The following is a 16120-nucleotide window of genomic DNA, read 5'->3' on the forward strand; positions in this document are numbered from 1 at the left end:
TTTCCTTAACAATTCTGCGCTTTACTCCCAAAATCAATCCCAACCTTCCTCTTGTGGTAGGGGTGAATATATACAATCCAAGGAAAATTCAAATGGAACTCTGTGGCACAATTTCAAAGTGATCCAAAGACTTATTGTCCAAAAACCAGAAAATCAATTTTTGGCTCCTTTTCGGCCCTTTATTCTTAAACAGTTTGGGCCACGAGTCCTAAAATCAATTCCAAATAATGTTATGGAACTTAGTGCTACAATTTCAAAAAGATCCATATTCTTAAACTCAAGTTATTTTTTGGGAAACAAAGAGTCTTCCGAAGACGAAGTAGACATTGCCATAACATAATATGAATGCAAAAAAATTGCTGTCATATAAAGATAAATACTGTAATCATAGTCCTATATCTCTTCAAATTCAACTGAGGATAAAGCATCATGGTCAAGACTATATAGCAATGATAAAAACAACCAAGAATGATGACTTGATGTCTAATGGTTTACTTTTGTAAATTGTGACTTGGATGGAGAGTTGTCTCATTGGCACTAAGACCAAATTTACTTATATCTATTGTGAGTATAGATGTGTTTAAGATAGAGGGACAGGCAGACACCATTACAATTTCCCCTGTGACACAACAAATAAAGAACAAATATCATTGGTCAACTTATTTTCCACATATAAATGTTTTAAATTAACAAATAATATTTCAAAACTAATGATTCTTGTTGAATTGTTTAATAAATTCAAAATATGAACATACATCTCAATAAATTGTAAAATACTGCAAGTCAAACACTTGACATCATACACTTTCTTGGAAAGTAAAAGCTATCATAATTAATGAATATAAATTCACATCCACTTCCTTTTCTTAACACAATAAGTGTAGTAAAAGAGTTTTTAGTAGGACAAAATGTAAAAGGTAAAATAGTTGTAGAATTCACATCCCCAAGTCTCTCATTCTGCAGCTTTTGGGATATGCGAGACAAAATGAGATATATAAACTTAGTGGTCAAATATGTAAACTTAAAGAATAATGTTTTTTTTTCTTTCTGAAAATGTCATATGTGTCTTCAATACCTCTTTATATTTTGCTGGTATAGCTCTTCATCACAAAGATTGAAACGATGCATTACTTACATAATGAAGGTTAATAAACAGTTGATATGAGTTGAAACTTGAGAGCAATGTTTTCGGTATATTTCAGATTTTGAAGGGCATAACTCATATTATAATATTTGATTGACACTTATTTTCAGAATTGTCCTAGACATTACTGATATAAACATATAATATAAGTTTCATAAAAATCTGACAAGAATTGACTCACCAGAGTGCTATTCACAATCCAATTTTCTATCTTATTAATATTTCTTAGAACCATAACTCTTTTAAAAATGATTCATCAGCATCGATATTCTAACCTGTCCAAAACATTGGATATATGAACATACAATATAAATTTCACAAAAAATTGGCAAAAATTGAACACAGAGCTCTAATGATACAATTTTCAATATAATTAATGTTTCCAAGGGGCATAACTTTTTAAACAATAGTTAATTGGCACTGGAAAACAAACTGATCAGACATTAGTGATACAAATCTATGCTAAAATCTGGCAGGAATTGTACATGTGAGAGAGCTAACAGGGCCCAAAGGAAGGATGCACCGGGATACAGAGCCACACGCAATATTTCTATGTCCCCTGCAATGTGTCGAGCAGGGAAAAAGTTAATGGCAAGACTAATATTTACCTAAACATCTTAGACTACAAAGCTATCATTAATACATGATGTGTCAAAATTTTAAATGAGTTACATATCAGTCATTCAAAAATATCTGAATATGGATGTTCAAAGTTTCAGTGAGAAAAAAACATGAGCACAAACTTGTACTGCCACACTTTGTTAAAAACACATCAAGGATAATAGAAAATTATAAATTATAAAAATGCATACTTCCATTAACAACAATGGCAGGCATAAACACATTTAATACTTTGTATGGTACTTAAAACAAATATGAACTCTATTTAAATAGACTGGCATGTCATTCTCAAAGAGATTATAATTGTATATTAAGAACACCTGCATCACTAATGACTATATTTTGGTTGTATTGATACTAAAACTGTCAGAAACTTGATGATCATTTTCAAAATCAACTTCAACATTTGTTGTATCTGAATGTATTGTTTCTGAAGTTCTTTGACTAGAATTTGGTTTTAAAAGTTTTGGCGAAGATGATTTTTCTGTATTAGAAGAAACTCCAGAGTCTTGTTCAACGGAATTAACGTTTGCAACTAAAGATACAGAAGGGTATTCTGTCATTCTATCCTCTTCGTCAGAAAACGATGAACTGATATCAGAATTATTAGAATCCCTACACTCATCAACATTCAGATTTTCTGACTTTTTCTGCTCGTTTTTGTTCACATGCGCCCATTCATTATTCTCTTCTGTAGTAGAAAGACCACAAAATTCTCTGAAATACACAATACAAAAGTGAAGGATTGACATACTGTGGATTCATTAATATTCGTTGGATACCAATTTTCGTGGACTTCGTGGGTACAGGAGAACCACGATTTCAAATGTTCGACGAATTACAAATTTTCTAAAGGAATGAGTGTAGACTTTGCCAAAACCACGAAATTAAATATCCACAAATATGTAAGTTTTCTCCAAACCACGAAAATTGGTACCCACGAAAATAAATGAATCCACAGTATTGGAGATGACAAATGTCAGTGTTGAGGAAGACATGAGTTGTCTCCCATTGTAAATCTAACCAAAAGGTGATGTGCAAGTTTGGTTAAATAACTTGTCAAGAAAAACATGTAAAAAGAGAAAAACATTAATAAATACTTCTCTAAAATCTTTAAACTATAGTATAAAAACTAGAGGCTCTAAAGAGCCTGTGTCGCTCACCTAGGTTTTTGTGAATATTAAACAAAGGACGTAGATGGATTCATGACAAAATTGTGTTTTGGTGATGGTGATGTGTTTGTTCATCTTACTTTACTGAACATTCTAGCTGCTTACAATTATCTCTATCTATAATTAACTTGGCCCAGTAGTTTCAGAGAAGATTTTTGTATAAGATTACTAAGATTTACGAAAAAATGGTTAAAAATTCACTATAAAGGGCAATAACTCCTTAAGGGGTCAACTGACCATTTCGGTCCTGTAAACTTATTTGTAGATCTTACTTTGCTTAACATTATTGCTGTTTACAGTTTATCTCTATCTATAATAATATTCAAGATAATAACCAAAAACAGCAAAATTTCCTTGAAATTGCCAATTCAGGGGCAGCAACCCAACAACGGGTTGTTCAATTCACCTGAAAAATTCAGGGCAGAAAGATATTGACCTGATGAATAATTTTACCACTGTCAGATTTGCTCTAAATGCTTTGGTTTTTGAGTAATAAGCCAAAAACTGCATTTTACCCCTATGTTCTATTTTTAGTTGTGGCGGCCATCTTGGTTGGTTGGCGGGGTCACGCCACACATTTTTTAAACGAAATACCCCAATTATTGTTGTGGCCAAGGTTGGTTTAATTTGGTGAAGTTGTTTCAGAGGAGAAGATTTTTGTAAAAGATTACTAAGATCTACAAAAAATGGTTAAAAATTGACTATAAAGGGCAATAACTCCTAAAGGGGTCATTTGACTATTTCGGATATGTAAACTTTTTTGTAGATCTTACTTTGCTGAACATTATTGCTATTTACAGTTTGTCTCTATCTATAATAATATTCAAGATAATAACCTAAAACAGCAAAATTTCCTTAAAATTAACAATTTAGGGGCAGCAACCCAACAACGGGTTGTCTGATTCATCTGAAAATTTCAGGGCAGATAGATCTTGACCTGATGAACATTTTTACCCCATGTCAGATTTGCTCTAAATGCTTTGGTTTTTGAGTTATAGCCAAAAACTGCATTTTACCCCTATGTTCTATTTTTAGCCTTGGCGGCCATCTTGGTTAGTTGGCGGGGTCACGTCACACAATTTTTAAACTAGATACCCCAATGATGATTATGGTAAAGTTTGGAGTAATTTGGCCCAGCAGTTTCAGAGGAGCAGATTTTTGTAAAAGTTAACGACGACGGACGCAGGACGACGGACGACGCCGGACGACGCCGGACACCAAGTGTTGAGAAAAGCTCACTTGGCCCTTCGGGCCAGGTGAGCTAAAAACTTATGTAATATTATGATACTGCGAAGCACTCAACATCTTTTTAGAAAGGTTTAACTCATGTTGAAATTATGATCATGGTTTTCAATATATAGAGAAACAGATTTTACTACCTTATTCAATTAATCATGACATTTTACAAAATCAAATTTTGAAATTTTATGAATATGGTTTGTTAACAATACTTATTTATTTATATACCTGCAGTTTTCTTTGAAACCATTGGCCTTCCATAAACTTTCTAGTGAGAAAGCAGAGATTTTCCCTTCTATATAATCTTTCATTTCTTTGATGGTGAGATTAGTTTGGAGAAACAAGTGCATTGTTGTATCAGACAAAAATACTTTCTCTAATAAAAGACTGAAAAATTAAATTTGTGTTAATAAATTTCATCAAAATATAGAATATCATATTACATTATTGAACTGAAAGAACATGCATTCCCAAATCTTGACAGCAGACAGGTGTAGTGCTATGTTTTTCAAAAAACTATACTGATGAAGTATTTAGACATTATATTAAGGTGGTACCTAACACTACAGGGAGATAACTCTGTAAAATCAGCAGAACGTTTTAATGACGTTGTGTTCTCAGGGAATATTAAGCGTCTCAATGATCAAAATAAGTGTTTGTCAAACTGCTATATATATCAGAAAAATTACACTAGTTATATAATATAACTAGTGTAATTTTTCTGATTAAACAGTTGGTTCAATTTTTTTGATTTTTTTATATGTTTGTCAAAGTCTCAAAGTAAATACAAAAATGTTAAAATTTTAAGAAAATTAAACAAGCCAAACTAATTTTAGTTTAGGTGTTAGGTACCACCTTAAATTGTATTCTTATGTGAATACTGTTTATAAAGGTCTACTGCTTTGAGCTAGTTTACCTGTTGCTTTCAATGCTTTGTGTTATTGTAACTGTTTATATATGTAATTTTGTGACTTTAGGATTTTGTCAGACATAAATATACCCAGATTCAAGGAATTGAAAGTTTTTTGTAATAACCTGATGAAGATTATTAAAGAAACATGTTTTTCAGGCACATTTATCATTAACAATACTTTTTTCAACTGTTGTAAAAGTTGTAACTATAAATGTTAATGCTTACAGTAAATATCGTGAAAATTTGGGACCTGATATCTGATTATGGTCAACCAAGAATAAGATGTGATAAACTTTTCTAAAAGATAAAGGATAAACTGATGATTTTGCCATTTTAACCTCTTTGTAGATCTTTTCTTGCTGATCAGTATTGCTGTTAAAACTTTCTCTGTATCTTTATAGTTACAGCAATTATAGGAAATAATGAAAACCAAATGATGAAATTAGTAATTTAATGGCAATAACTTCTAATAGAAGTTGTCTGACAGGTCTCATGTACAACAATATGTAGAAGATGAAAAATAAAAAGTTTCCTTTTACCACTATGTTCTTTTTTAGCCACGTTGTCCATATTGGTTGGCAGACTGGAGCGTCACACACATTTTTAAATACTTTTATCATGAGTATTGCAAAGTTTAGTTCCTATTTACACAGTATAAGTTTCAAAGAAAAAGATTTTTACAATAACAGGTCAGGTGAACAAAAAATCAGTGACAATGTTCATATTTATTTATCATACTTCATATCAAAATGCCATAATTTTGATTGGCTGATACCAGGGTGTTAATTTACTCTATCACATGGCTAAGAGGGTGACATTTTTTTTGAATGTTACCCTCTAGTCTAGACCAATCAAAAATTGATAGTTTAAAGGACAATGAATTGAATTCACATCAAGTAATTAAATACAATGCTAAAGTTCTACGTTTTGGCTCAGATTTTATCAATTGACTGTCATAAATCTTGCTTAACTTTTGTTGATTTTTCTAATACCCGTAACGTTGTTATGTATGTGATGTCATAGAAAACACTTTTAAAATAAAATTAATCTGTAAAAGACTATAATGATAGAACATTCAGTAAAATAAATTAAATAGCACATAGCTGAGAGGGTGATGGAGCAGATTGGTACCCCTCGAAAAGCATTGTCAACCTTGACTTCGCCGCAGTTGACAATGTTTTCTCATGGTGAAAATCTGCTCTTTCACCCTCTCAGCTATGTGTTATTTATATAATGTCTCACTTACTTGTTCAGAAAATCTTCTAAACCTGTCATCCTGAACGCAATAAAGCTAGGATCAAATCTGTCACCAAAATATTTCTTTGGTGGTAATTGTGGAGGGGTCCTGTCAAAATAAACATTTATAATAAAGAGATTTGTTTTTCACATATCGTGTTTAAAACAAAATTGCATAGGTACCAAATTTGATACGACAATATCAACAAAATTATTAAACATAAATATTTAGGAGTCTAAGAACTATCACATGGTTCAACCTGTCTACTGTAGCACTGGCAACAAAAAGCTTTTCTTATGTTTCGATGGGCCTATTTTAAATTGTTTTCTAGAGTTGGCGGTCATATTTCACTTCAGATCAGTATCAAAACTTAAGGATAAACCTTAATATGATTATCCCTTTATAGTCCAGTGACTCCAGTCAAACTAAGATTTAACCTCAAACTAATTGCAACAGGAAATGGTTTAGTTCTAATCTAAAGCATAATGCGCTTTATATACACAGAAAAAAAGTCCCACAATATCTAACTTGAGGAAAACTCAAAATCAACATTTTTAATTTCCTTAGGAAATTAACATTGGGAGGGGAGATAACTCTTGCAAAAAATAGTCTTTTTTGGTCAGTTTTTTTGTTGTTTTTCTTTAAATTTATGAAAAGTATGATACTTTGATGGGCTTATAAGTTTGTATTTGACTAAATTCTATAACCTTCTGCTCATGAAATGTTCAAAACCGAAGCGCTATGGGTAGTTTCATTTTTTCGTGCATTTTTCATTAAAGAAATTGCAAATTTAAAGCTTTGTAACCATTTTGAAAAAATAATGTGAAAATTTGGTATTGTTTATATCTGTGTATTATATTTTTTCAGCAACTTACTTTTCTAAAGAAACTTTAAACCACAAAAAGAAGAATACATGCTTAATTATTTTTATTAAAATTGAAATTCTTTACCTTGACATGTTGAAAATTTCAATAAGTGGTCAACTAATGAATTACGAAATCTAGATTATAGCTTGATAAAAGATATGAAAACACCTTTAGAGTTGTTTGTTATACTCTAAAGACCGCTAAAAAATCAAGAATCAGTTCATACTGATGAGTAGAAGTGGTCAAGTTATAATTTTGTATCAATTTTTATTGATATTTCTGTCTTTTTTGCAAGAGTTATCTCCCTTTTCAATGCAAATCTCCAGAGGAATTTTAAATGGTGATTTTTTTAGTCTTCCTCAAGTTAGATTTTATGGGACTTTTTTCTTTGTTTAAATGGTGATTTTTTTTAGTCTTCCTCAAGTTAGATTTTATGGGACTTTTTTCTTTGTTTATTTGTGGTATAATGCTAAAGATTAAAACTTAAAAATCTTCTATTGCAATTACTTTCAGGTTAGGGTCAAATTTATGCTAGATTGACTGGACTATTAGTATTGTAATTCAATCCTCCAAAAGCTTTTAGTGGTGTGACTTTCAGTTTGTTTTCACTGTATGCAGAATCATAAAATAGTTATCAATTCAGAAACCTGATGTTCAGTGGTTATTGTTTGTTGGTGTGGTTCATCAGTATTTCACGTTTCTTGTTTATCATATAGATAAGACTTTTGGTTTTTCTTTATTTAAATTGTTTTACACTAGCACTAGTCGTTTTGTGGCCCTTTATAGATTGCTGTTCGTTGTGAGCCAAGGCTCTGTGTTGAAGGACGTACTTTGACGTACAGAGAGATTCCTCATTGGCAATCATACCATATCTTCTTATTACATGTAATACATAATATCCCTGTACACAAGCCTTTTTCAATAATAGATTATTCTGCATTGTATTTACTTTTGCTTCAGGATCAGAAAAAAAAGCTAATGACGACTTCAACATACCGGTACATACCTGACAATTTGATTTCATTTTCAAAGTTTCTCTGCAAACAGGCTATTTATTGATATAAACAAATGCACAATAGATAGACAAAATGCACAGGTCACAAAGTAAAGAGAAAGGTCACATAGTAAGAAAGGGAACTCATTGTAATTTTAAAATAATGAATTTCAGCTAGAATTACATACACTAAAGGGTGATGATTCTTGAGAGTTTTCCTCAGCCATTCAAACTCTGAGTATCTTCTCCTTGTGGTAGACTCACTCAAACAGAATGACTTATTAGATGTCTGAAAAAGAGAAAAAAGACATATGAATGGATAGACGAATGAGAGAATGGACACACAGACAAACAAAGCAGCACACAGACTGATAAACATAATACTACTATAGGTGGGTAAAAAAATAGAAGGAATTTATATTTGCATATAAATAAGTGTAAAGTAATTTATCAAAAACAGGTGAAGCATAATGGAAATCATGAAATTGATCATTTCAAGGTCAAATGGCTGCTGTCAGCTGTCTATCAAACCTATTTTATTAAGTCAAGATATAATCTAATCCTGTATGACTGAAAAAAACTTAGATCAAATAAAGTCCATACACAGTCACTAAAAAAAATGCATATTCTTACTCAACATGCTCAATAAATACAAATAATCATTTCAAAACAAAAAAATCTAAGAGTAACTATATAATCTTACATTTACAGCAATCTCATAACTAGTATATCTGCCTTTATCCCAAGTGTTGTGAGTCACTGGATTTCTTACAGAAATGTCTAACACAGACTGAAAATAAATACTACCATATAAAAAAAAAATCATAAAAAGGAGAATAATCAAACAAATACATATACAATATTAGGTCAATGAAAGAAAAATATAAACTTTGATGTATGAGGCTGAGAAACTGGGGAAGACTGGGAGGTTCTACTGAGCCCTTCCCCAGTTTTGTGTAGAGTACAAATAAGTTTATATTTTTATGAAATTGACCTAATATTGTTTTTATATTGCAACTTAAACTAATACATGTAATATATTGATACTTTTTTAAATCGTAACACAAATGTCAAACTTATTTTCATTCCTTAATGGACCCCTGATGATTGTGGAGAAAGTGTTCCATGATGAATTGACAATTTATACAAAATACAGCTGTGTTACTATATTTAGGAAATAAACACAACTAGTTGCAATATAAATTAATGTTTATTTCAATTACAGCAAAAACATTAGAAATATAGATGTTTATCCCTAAATTACTGTATAATAACACACCCATAGCCAGGGGGGTTGAGGGGTCGTAAGAACACCTTGAAAACAAATCAGCACTGTTTAAGTTGATATAACTGTTAAAGTTGACTATGGTTGTATTGAACCCCTTTCCTGCTCAATATTTACTGTCATTTAATATTTTCATATTTATCTTGCAACCCAAATAAAGTTAAGGATACTTGCATGGTTATTTAGATTAACAATTGTAAACATGTAAATATGAGATTGAGTTTATTTCCAACTAGGCTCTGGACAAAATCATCATCGTCAGGTGTCACATGATGAACTTGTAACATACTGATGTTCATAGAAAAATCACTTATTAATTATAAGTTGAATTGTTAATATTATGCTTGCCTCTTTACCTTTATTGAATTTAAAGGGTCATTAGGCAACAACAATTTGATTTTCTGGGGGAGGGGGGGGGGGGGGGGGGGGCTAAATTTTTTGGAAAATAAATTTGTTTCCAGTTTTTGGAGAGAAATAAATGTTTTTTATGTAATGCTAAAATTGAAAGAAAAAAAATGTTTTTAACTAATTGCCATAAAAAAAATGTTTTTTGCATAGGCAATTGAAATGTTATACAAGTAGCGTTTACAAGGGGATACTGCATACAAAATGTACACAATTCATCAAATAAGATAAAATGTATGTATGTTAACATACATTGTTTCAAGCTGTCAATTTCCATTCACTTACCTGTGGCATAACTAATTCATCATGTTCTGTTGTGAATTAAAAAAATGTAAATAACTGTGTTTTAACAACAATTCCAGTTCTGAATCAGATAATGCATAAAAATTTGATTCTGGTCATATGTCATGTATGTAAAGTCATCATTGTAACAATTAATGTACACATGATAACAAAGTTACATACATTTGTAGATATAGATAACAAAATGAATTTAATTGTGGATATCTGCAGATGAACTAGGTAACATTCTACCTACATTATACACTCATGGAGAAAAAAAATGTTGCATTGTTGAATATTGAATTATATTTTACCTGTTTACTATTAAAAATAATAAGCTGTGCACATACATGTACCAAAATGTCTCTCTTTTTTATGTTTCAAATTATTAAGTGTGTAAAACAAACATTTTACTAAAAGTACACAAAATGTACAGATTTATTTAACATTATCAATATTCAATGAAAATTAGGTCAGTCAGATGAAACATGCATGACAGACATGAACATCTTTAAATCATTCGAGACACTAAACTCTTGACAGATGGTATATTTTTGACATGCTTAGCCAATGCATATAATAGCTCTGCACCATGCCAGTTGAAGGTTAAATTGAACTTTCCCATGAATATGTATGATTCAAATGAATTGCAAAAATATAGCATTAATGTTTGACTTTATTTTACCAAATTGGACCAAAACTGATAGCATTGAAGTGGCAAATATTTCACAATTCTGCTTTTACAAGTGTTTGATCCTAAGGGCTATTCCAGAAAAAAATGTGTGCGGGGGTTGGAAGGCACATTGTATTAATAACACATGGGTGATGGGTATCAGAGCACCTTTTCACACTATAATGCACTATAATTCACAATTACAATTGTCTAGGTGGCAAGTGCTGACAAAAACTGCCTTCCAACCCCACCATACATTTTTTTCTGGAATAGCCCTAAGTAAAAGTAATGGTTTGATTTGTTTAATTAACTTTTTGGCTTAATGTCTCTTTAACCTGTTTTTAGTGGTTCAAAACAATACATGAAAATGTAATTGTTCCAAAAAGCATGCAGTTGTCTATCTATCATCTTGAAACTACATGTAACTTAATAATAACAAGCAAGTACCATAACTCTGGCACATATATAGTGAAAACAGCAAAATTTGAAATTGACCTGTATTTAGTGGTCCAAAACTTCCCATTTGAATTACTGTGACTTGACTGTAAATGTTGTTGTCCATCTATTTCAAATTATCAAACTTATATTTTCAATTGGTCAGAAATTTGTACAAACTGTTGTAGAAAAAGTCAAGTTGTGAAAGTGCAAGGCAGTGGCGGATCCAGGAATTTTCATAAGTGGGGGCCCACTGACTGACCTAAGAGGGGGCCCGCTTCAGTCACACTTCAGTGATTCCCTATATAAGCAACAATTTTTTTCCCCAAAAAGGGGGGCCCGGGCCCCCTGCCCCCCCCTAAATCCGCCTCTGCAAGGTGATACATTTGTAAAATAGAGCATACTTCTGATAACTTTTGTCTGCTTTTTTTGTATTTTGTGAAATTGTTGATGGGATTTTCTAAACATTCTTGTATTGTTATTGTCATTCAACAGTTGATAGGTAGATATAGCTATTTTTGAAAGTTCTGCTAAAAAAATGCTCCAATTTAAGTTTTTGAATTATTTCTTCCAAAATGGTGTTTTTCTATGCATGCTACAATGTACAAAGTAGTTTTAAAAATTACTTGTATTCTCTTGAATACTTTGGAAAATGCACTGTAATTAGCTAAAATATGTTCTTTTGTAGTTTTAGAGGGAGATTATATCCATATTTCATTATATAAGGAGCAGTGGAGAATAAAGTGACACTCATCCTCCATGTAGTTGCTTTTACCATGTTTACAAAATTCACATAAGAATATATCATTTGGATGCTCTTCGTTATACATGTATCTACCTGTCTATAGTCTTAAAGGAAGAAATTACACATTTCAGTTGTGTAAGGAAATATTATTCAGTTTTTTAAAAGTTAATTTAACATAACAGACTGAGTACCAGAATTTTCTACAACAAAGTAGGTAACCTGTTGAAAAATTATATACTTCCAAAGTTAAAAGATGGTTATATGAAAATTGTCTTTACACCTTATCGCTCTTTATTCCAATCCGGAAAAAAAAAGTCAGGACAGTCGTTTTGACAACTTCATTTTTGTGTCAAGTGTTGCAAAAAACAAAAATCATCAGTTAACATGGTTAATGAGCTAAGAAACCAAAAACTACTGAAATTGAACATAAATGATTATGTGCCGACTTTTTGAAACACAAATTGATGTCATACAATGTAAAATAAAATTGAGAATGGAAATGGGGAATGTGTCAAAGATACAACAACCCGACCAAATAAAAAACAACAGCAGAAGGTCACCAACAGGTCTTCAATGTAGCAAGAAATTCCCGCATCCGGAGGCGTCCTTCAGCTGGCCCCTAAACAAATATATACTAGTTCAGTGATAATGAACGCCATACTAATTTCCAAATTGTACACAAGAAACTAATATAAAAATAATACAAGACTAACAAAGGCCAGAGGCTCCTGACTTGGGACAGGCGCAAAAATGCGGCGGGGTTAAACATGTTTGTGAGATCTCAACCCTCCCCCTATACCTCTAACCAATGTAGAAAAATAAACGCATAACAATACACACATTAAAATTCAGTTTGAGAGAAGTCCGAGTCTGATGTCAGAAGATGTAACCAAAGAAAATAAACAAAATGACAATAATACATAAATAACAACAGACTACTAGCAGTTAACTGACATGCCAGCTCCAGACTTCAATTAAACTGACTGAAAGATTATGATTTCATCATATGAACATCAGGCACAATCCTTCCCGTTAGGGGTTTAGTATCATACCATCATAACATACATTTGTATATGAGAAGAACATATAACCCGTGTCATGCCAACAACTGTTTTTAGAATAAATGTCTTTAGTTCTGACGCAAAGACCTTATCAGTGACTCAATATTAACGCCAAAATATGCAATCTTTAATGACTTGACAACAGAATCGTAATTATATCCCTTCTTAATCAATCTATTTAAAGGTTTTGTAAGTTTCTGAGGTGAATACTGACACCTTTGTGCTTTATAAAGAATATTTCCATAAAAAATTGGATGTGAAATACCTGAACGTATAAAAAGTGATATCGAAAACCCTGGTGTAATAATTTTTCAGTAATACATAAATTTCTCTCGTTAAAATCTAAAACATTGTAACAAACACTGTAAGATGGTGACAAGGGAACGTCACCATCTAAAAACGGATAATTAACGATAGGAAATGAAAAATCATCCCTTTTATCATAAATTTTAGTATTCAGCTTTCCGTTAGTGATATAGATATCAAGATCGAGGAAAGGGCAGTGGTCATTATTAGTATTAGCTTTATTTAAAGTAAGTTCAGCAGGATAAATTTCATTAATATACATACTGAAGTCGTCATTATTGAGAGCCAAAATATCATCCAAATATCTAAAAGTATTATTAAATTTGTTTATCAGGTGTTGTTTTGATGGGTCTTTGCTTATTTTTGTCATAAATTGTAACTCATAACAATACAAAAAGAGGTCCGCAATAAGTGGTGCACAGTTAGTCCCCATTGGAATTCCGATAATCTGACGATATACGGAATCCCCAAAGCGAACAAAAATGTTATCTAGTAAAAATTCAAGGGCATATATAGTATCAAAGCATGTCCAATTAACATAGTTTTTTTGTTTATTGCTACTAAAAATGACCTAAAAGAGTTTGAACATATATATTCACATTCTGATTTTTTGAATGCCCATTTAATTAGGTGTGTGAATTTTTTCTTAATGAGAATGTGAGGCAATGTGGTATACAGTGTAGAAAAATCAAAACTTTGAACAGATTCAAAATCACCAATATGAGCATGCAATTTATCAAGTACTTCCAACGAGTTCTTGACACTCCAAAAGTAATTTATTCCACTATTTTCGAAGGCCTTATTTGAACAATTTATTATAAGGTTTTTAATTGTACCAAGTGTGCTGGTAAGAAGAATAGACAATTTAGTAGTTGAACAATGGCTTGAAGACGAAATAAATCTATATTTGTATGGGGTTTTGTGTAGTTTTGGAAGCCAATACATAGTTGGGACTTTCATTGTATTTGGCTCTGCTTGTAAAGCGGTGGCTAAAAGTTTATGTTTGTTACAGATTTCGTTTTCTGAAAATGGAGTTAGTTGGAATGTTGGTGAATTGGTGAAAAAGCTTACTTTGAACTGTTTTAGATTTTGATTAAATTTCTTTGAAAAATTTTATGCACAATTTATTTTTTAATAGGGCTCCAGACAGCTTCAACTGGTTTGTGAAATATATAAAAAAAAAAATACAGAACCAATCTATATGTATGAAAATTTGTCTAGCTGCATATTGCCCTAACTATAAGCCAACTCACAACACCTTTTTACCAACTACACTCGCTTTCAACCAACTTGCCCTATTTATGAAAAAGAGTTAGATCCCCCTTTATTTAGCCCTACCAAATTGCACCACTTATGAAATGTAGCATTTTCCTAATGATTTAAAGTCTAAAAGTACTGGTACAAAAATGTCATTTTGGTCTTTTGTGGATAGTTGTTTCATTGGCAATCATACCACATCATCTTTTTTTTTATAAAAAATTGTACTTTTATTAATTAAGAAGGCCTATTATGTATGTGCCTGTCCCAAGTCATGAGCCTGTAGTTCAGTGGTTGTCATTGTTTATGTGTTACATATTTGTTTTTCTTTCATTCTTTTTATATAAATAAGAAGAACATTGTCATTTCGTGCCTTTTGTAGCTGACTATGCGGTATGGACTTTGATCATTGTTGTACAGTGACCTATAATTGTTAATTTCTGTGTTATTTTGGTCCCTTGTGGAGAGTTGTCTCATTGGCAATCATACCACATCTTCTTTTTCTATATAAAACCTTATATAATTGTTTGCTGTTACACTAATTTAACACAGTATAACACCATGCGTGACCATGGCATAACAAATGTTGTTCCACGGATATATAGTTATCAGTTTTTTGGGGGGAAATTATGTTGTTCTTGCAGTTCTCAGAAAATAGTGATACCCAACTTTTTTCATACATGTAAGTACTTAGGGCATTTTAAGTTTGAAGGTCGGGTGCAAGTCTTTTTCATGAAGGGGTGAGTTAGTAAAAATAAGTAGGTGAGTTGGTTGAAAGTTAAGGCGATTTGGCAGTGGGACAAGTTGTCTTGCTTCTTTTCAGAACTTATCCAGATTGGAATTTCATGTACATGTAGAGATAACGTGTTTTTAGTAATAACAAAAACTTTAAATATAAAATAAGGAGATTAATTAAATTTGTATGCCAGTAGTTGATGTTTTTATCAAGTTGACAACATATTCTTTTTTCCTGACCATGACATAACAGTGTTGTACTGCAGAAAAGTGTGAAATTGAGGAGGGGCTCTTTCACTTTCAGAAAATTATAATGCATGCTGTCATAATTTATTGCTGATGCCATGATAACTTTTGGTTAGTTTACAAATTTACAATGTTTACGTTATACCTTTTGACTCTCAAAACTGGTGTTAGTGTTATCCATGAGTTAAGTACGATTCATTATAATAGACATGAGATTACGACAGGGGAAATAATAACAAGCTTTCTATTTCCTGTCGTATGTAGTTTTCAGAAATTACCAGATGATACGTCACGTGATGTCAACAAAATTCTGGTAAACCTAAAAAAGTAACCCTAGTTTCGAGTACGAAACTGAAACTCGATTCCCTAAAGTGTAAATATATTCAAATTGGTGGAATTAATATTCTATCCTAGTGCGGTGGTGGAACTATTTTATTGTTTTACTCCATATACGGAGGTGTGCCTATATTAGCAGAAATTCATTAGAATCAGATACGATTAAAA

General features: G+C 31.7%; 1 protein-coding gene across 2 annotated transcripts; it reads right to left on the reverse strand.

Moving 5' to 3' along the window:
* Positions 1-714: 714 nt before the first annotated feature.
* LOC134707283 (sorting nexin-10B-like) lies at positions 715-15940 on the reverse strand. 2 transcript variants are annotated; one of them, XM_063566923.1, is made up of 6 exons: positions 15762-15940; positions 8890-8976; positions 8375-8475; positions 6336-6434; positions 4405-4563; positions 715-2482 (listed from the first exon to the last, which is right to left on the reverse strand). In XM_063566923.1, the coding sequence occupies exons 1-6, from the start codon at positions 15795-15797 to the stop codon at positions 2101-2103; spliced, it is 864 nt and encodes a 287-aa protein (XP_063422993.1). In that variant the 5' UTR covers positions 15798-15940; the 3' UTR covers positions 715-2100. The 2 variants fall into 2 exon arrangements, with proteins under 2 accessions (XP_063422993.1, XP_063422994.1); XM_063566924.1 differs by lacking the exon at positions 15762-15940 and adding an exon at positions 10162-10302.
* Positions 15941-16120: the final 180 nt, after the last annotated feature.

This window comes from Mytilus trossulus, chromosome 2, assembly GCF_036588685.1.
Source record: "Mytilus trossulus isolate FHL-02 chromosome 2, PNRI_Mtr1.1.1.hap1, whole genome shotgun sequence".
NCBI classification, from domain to species: domain Eukaryota; kingdom Metazoa; phylum Mollusca; class Bivalvia; order Mytilida; family Mytilidae; genus Mytilus; species Mytilus trossulus.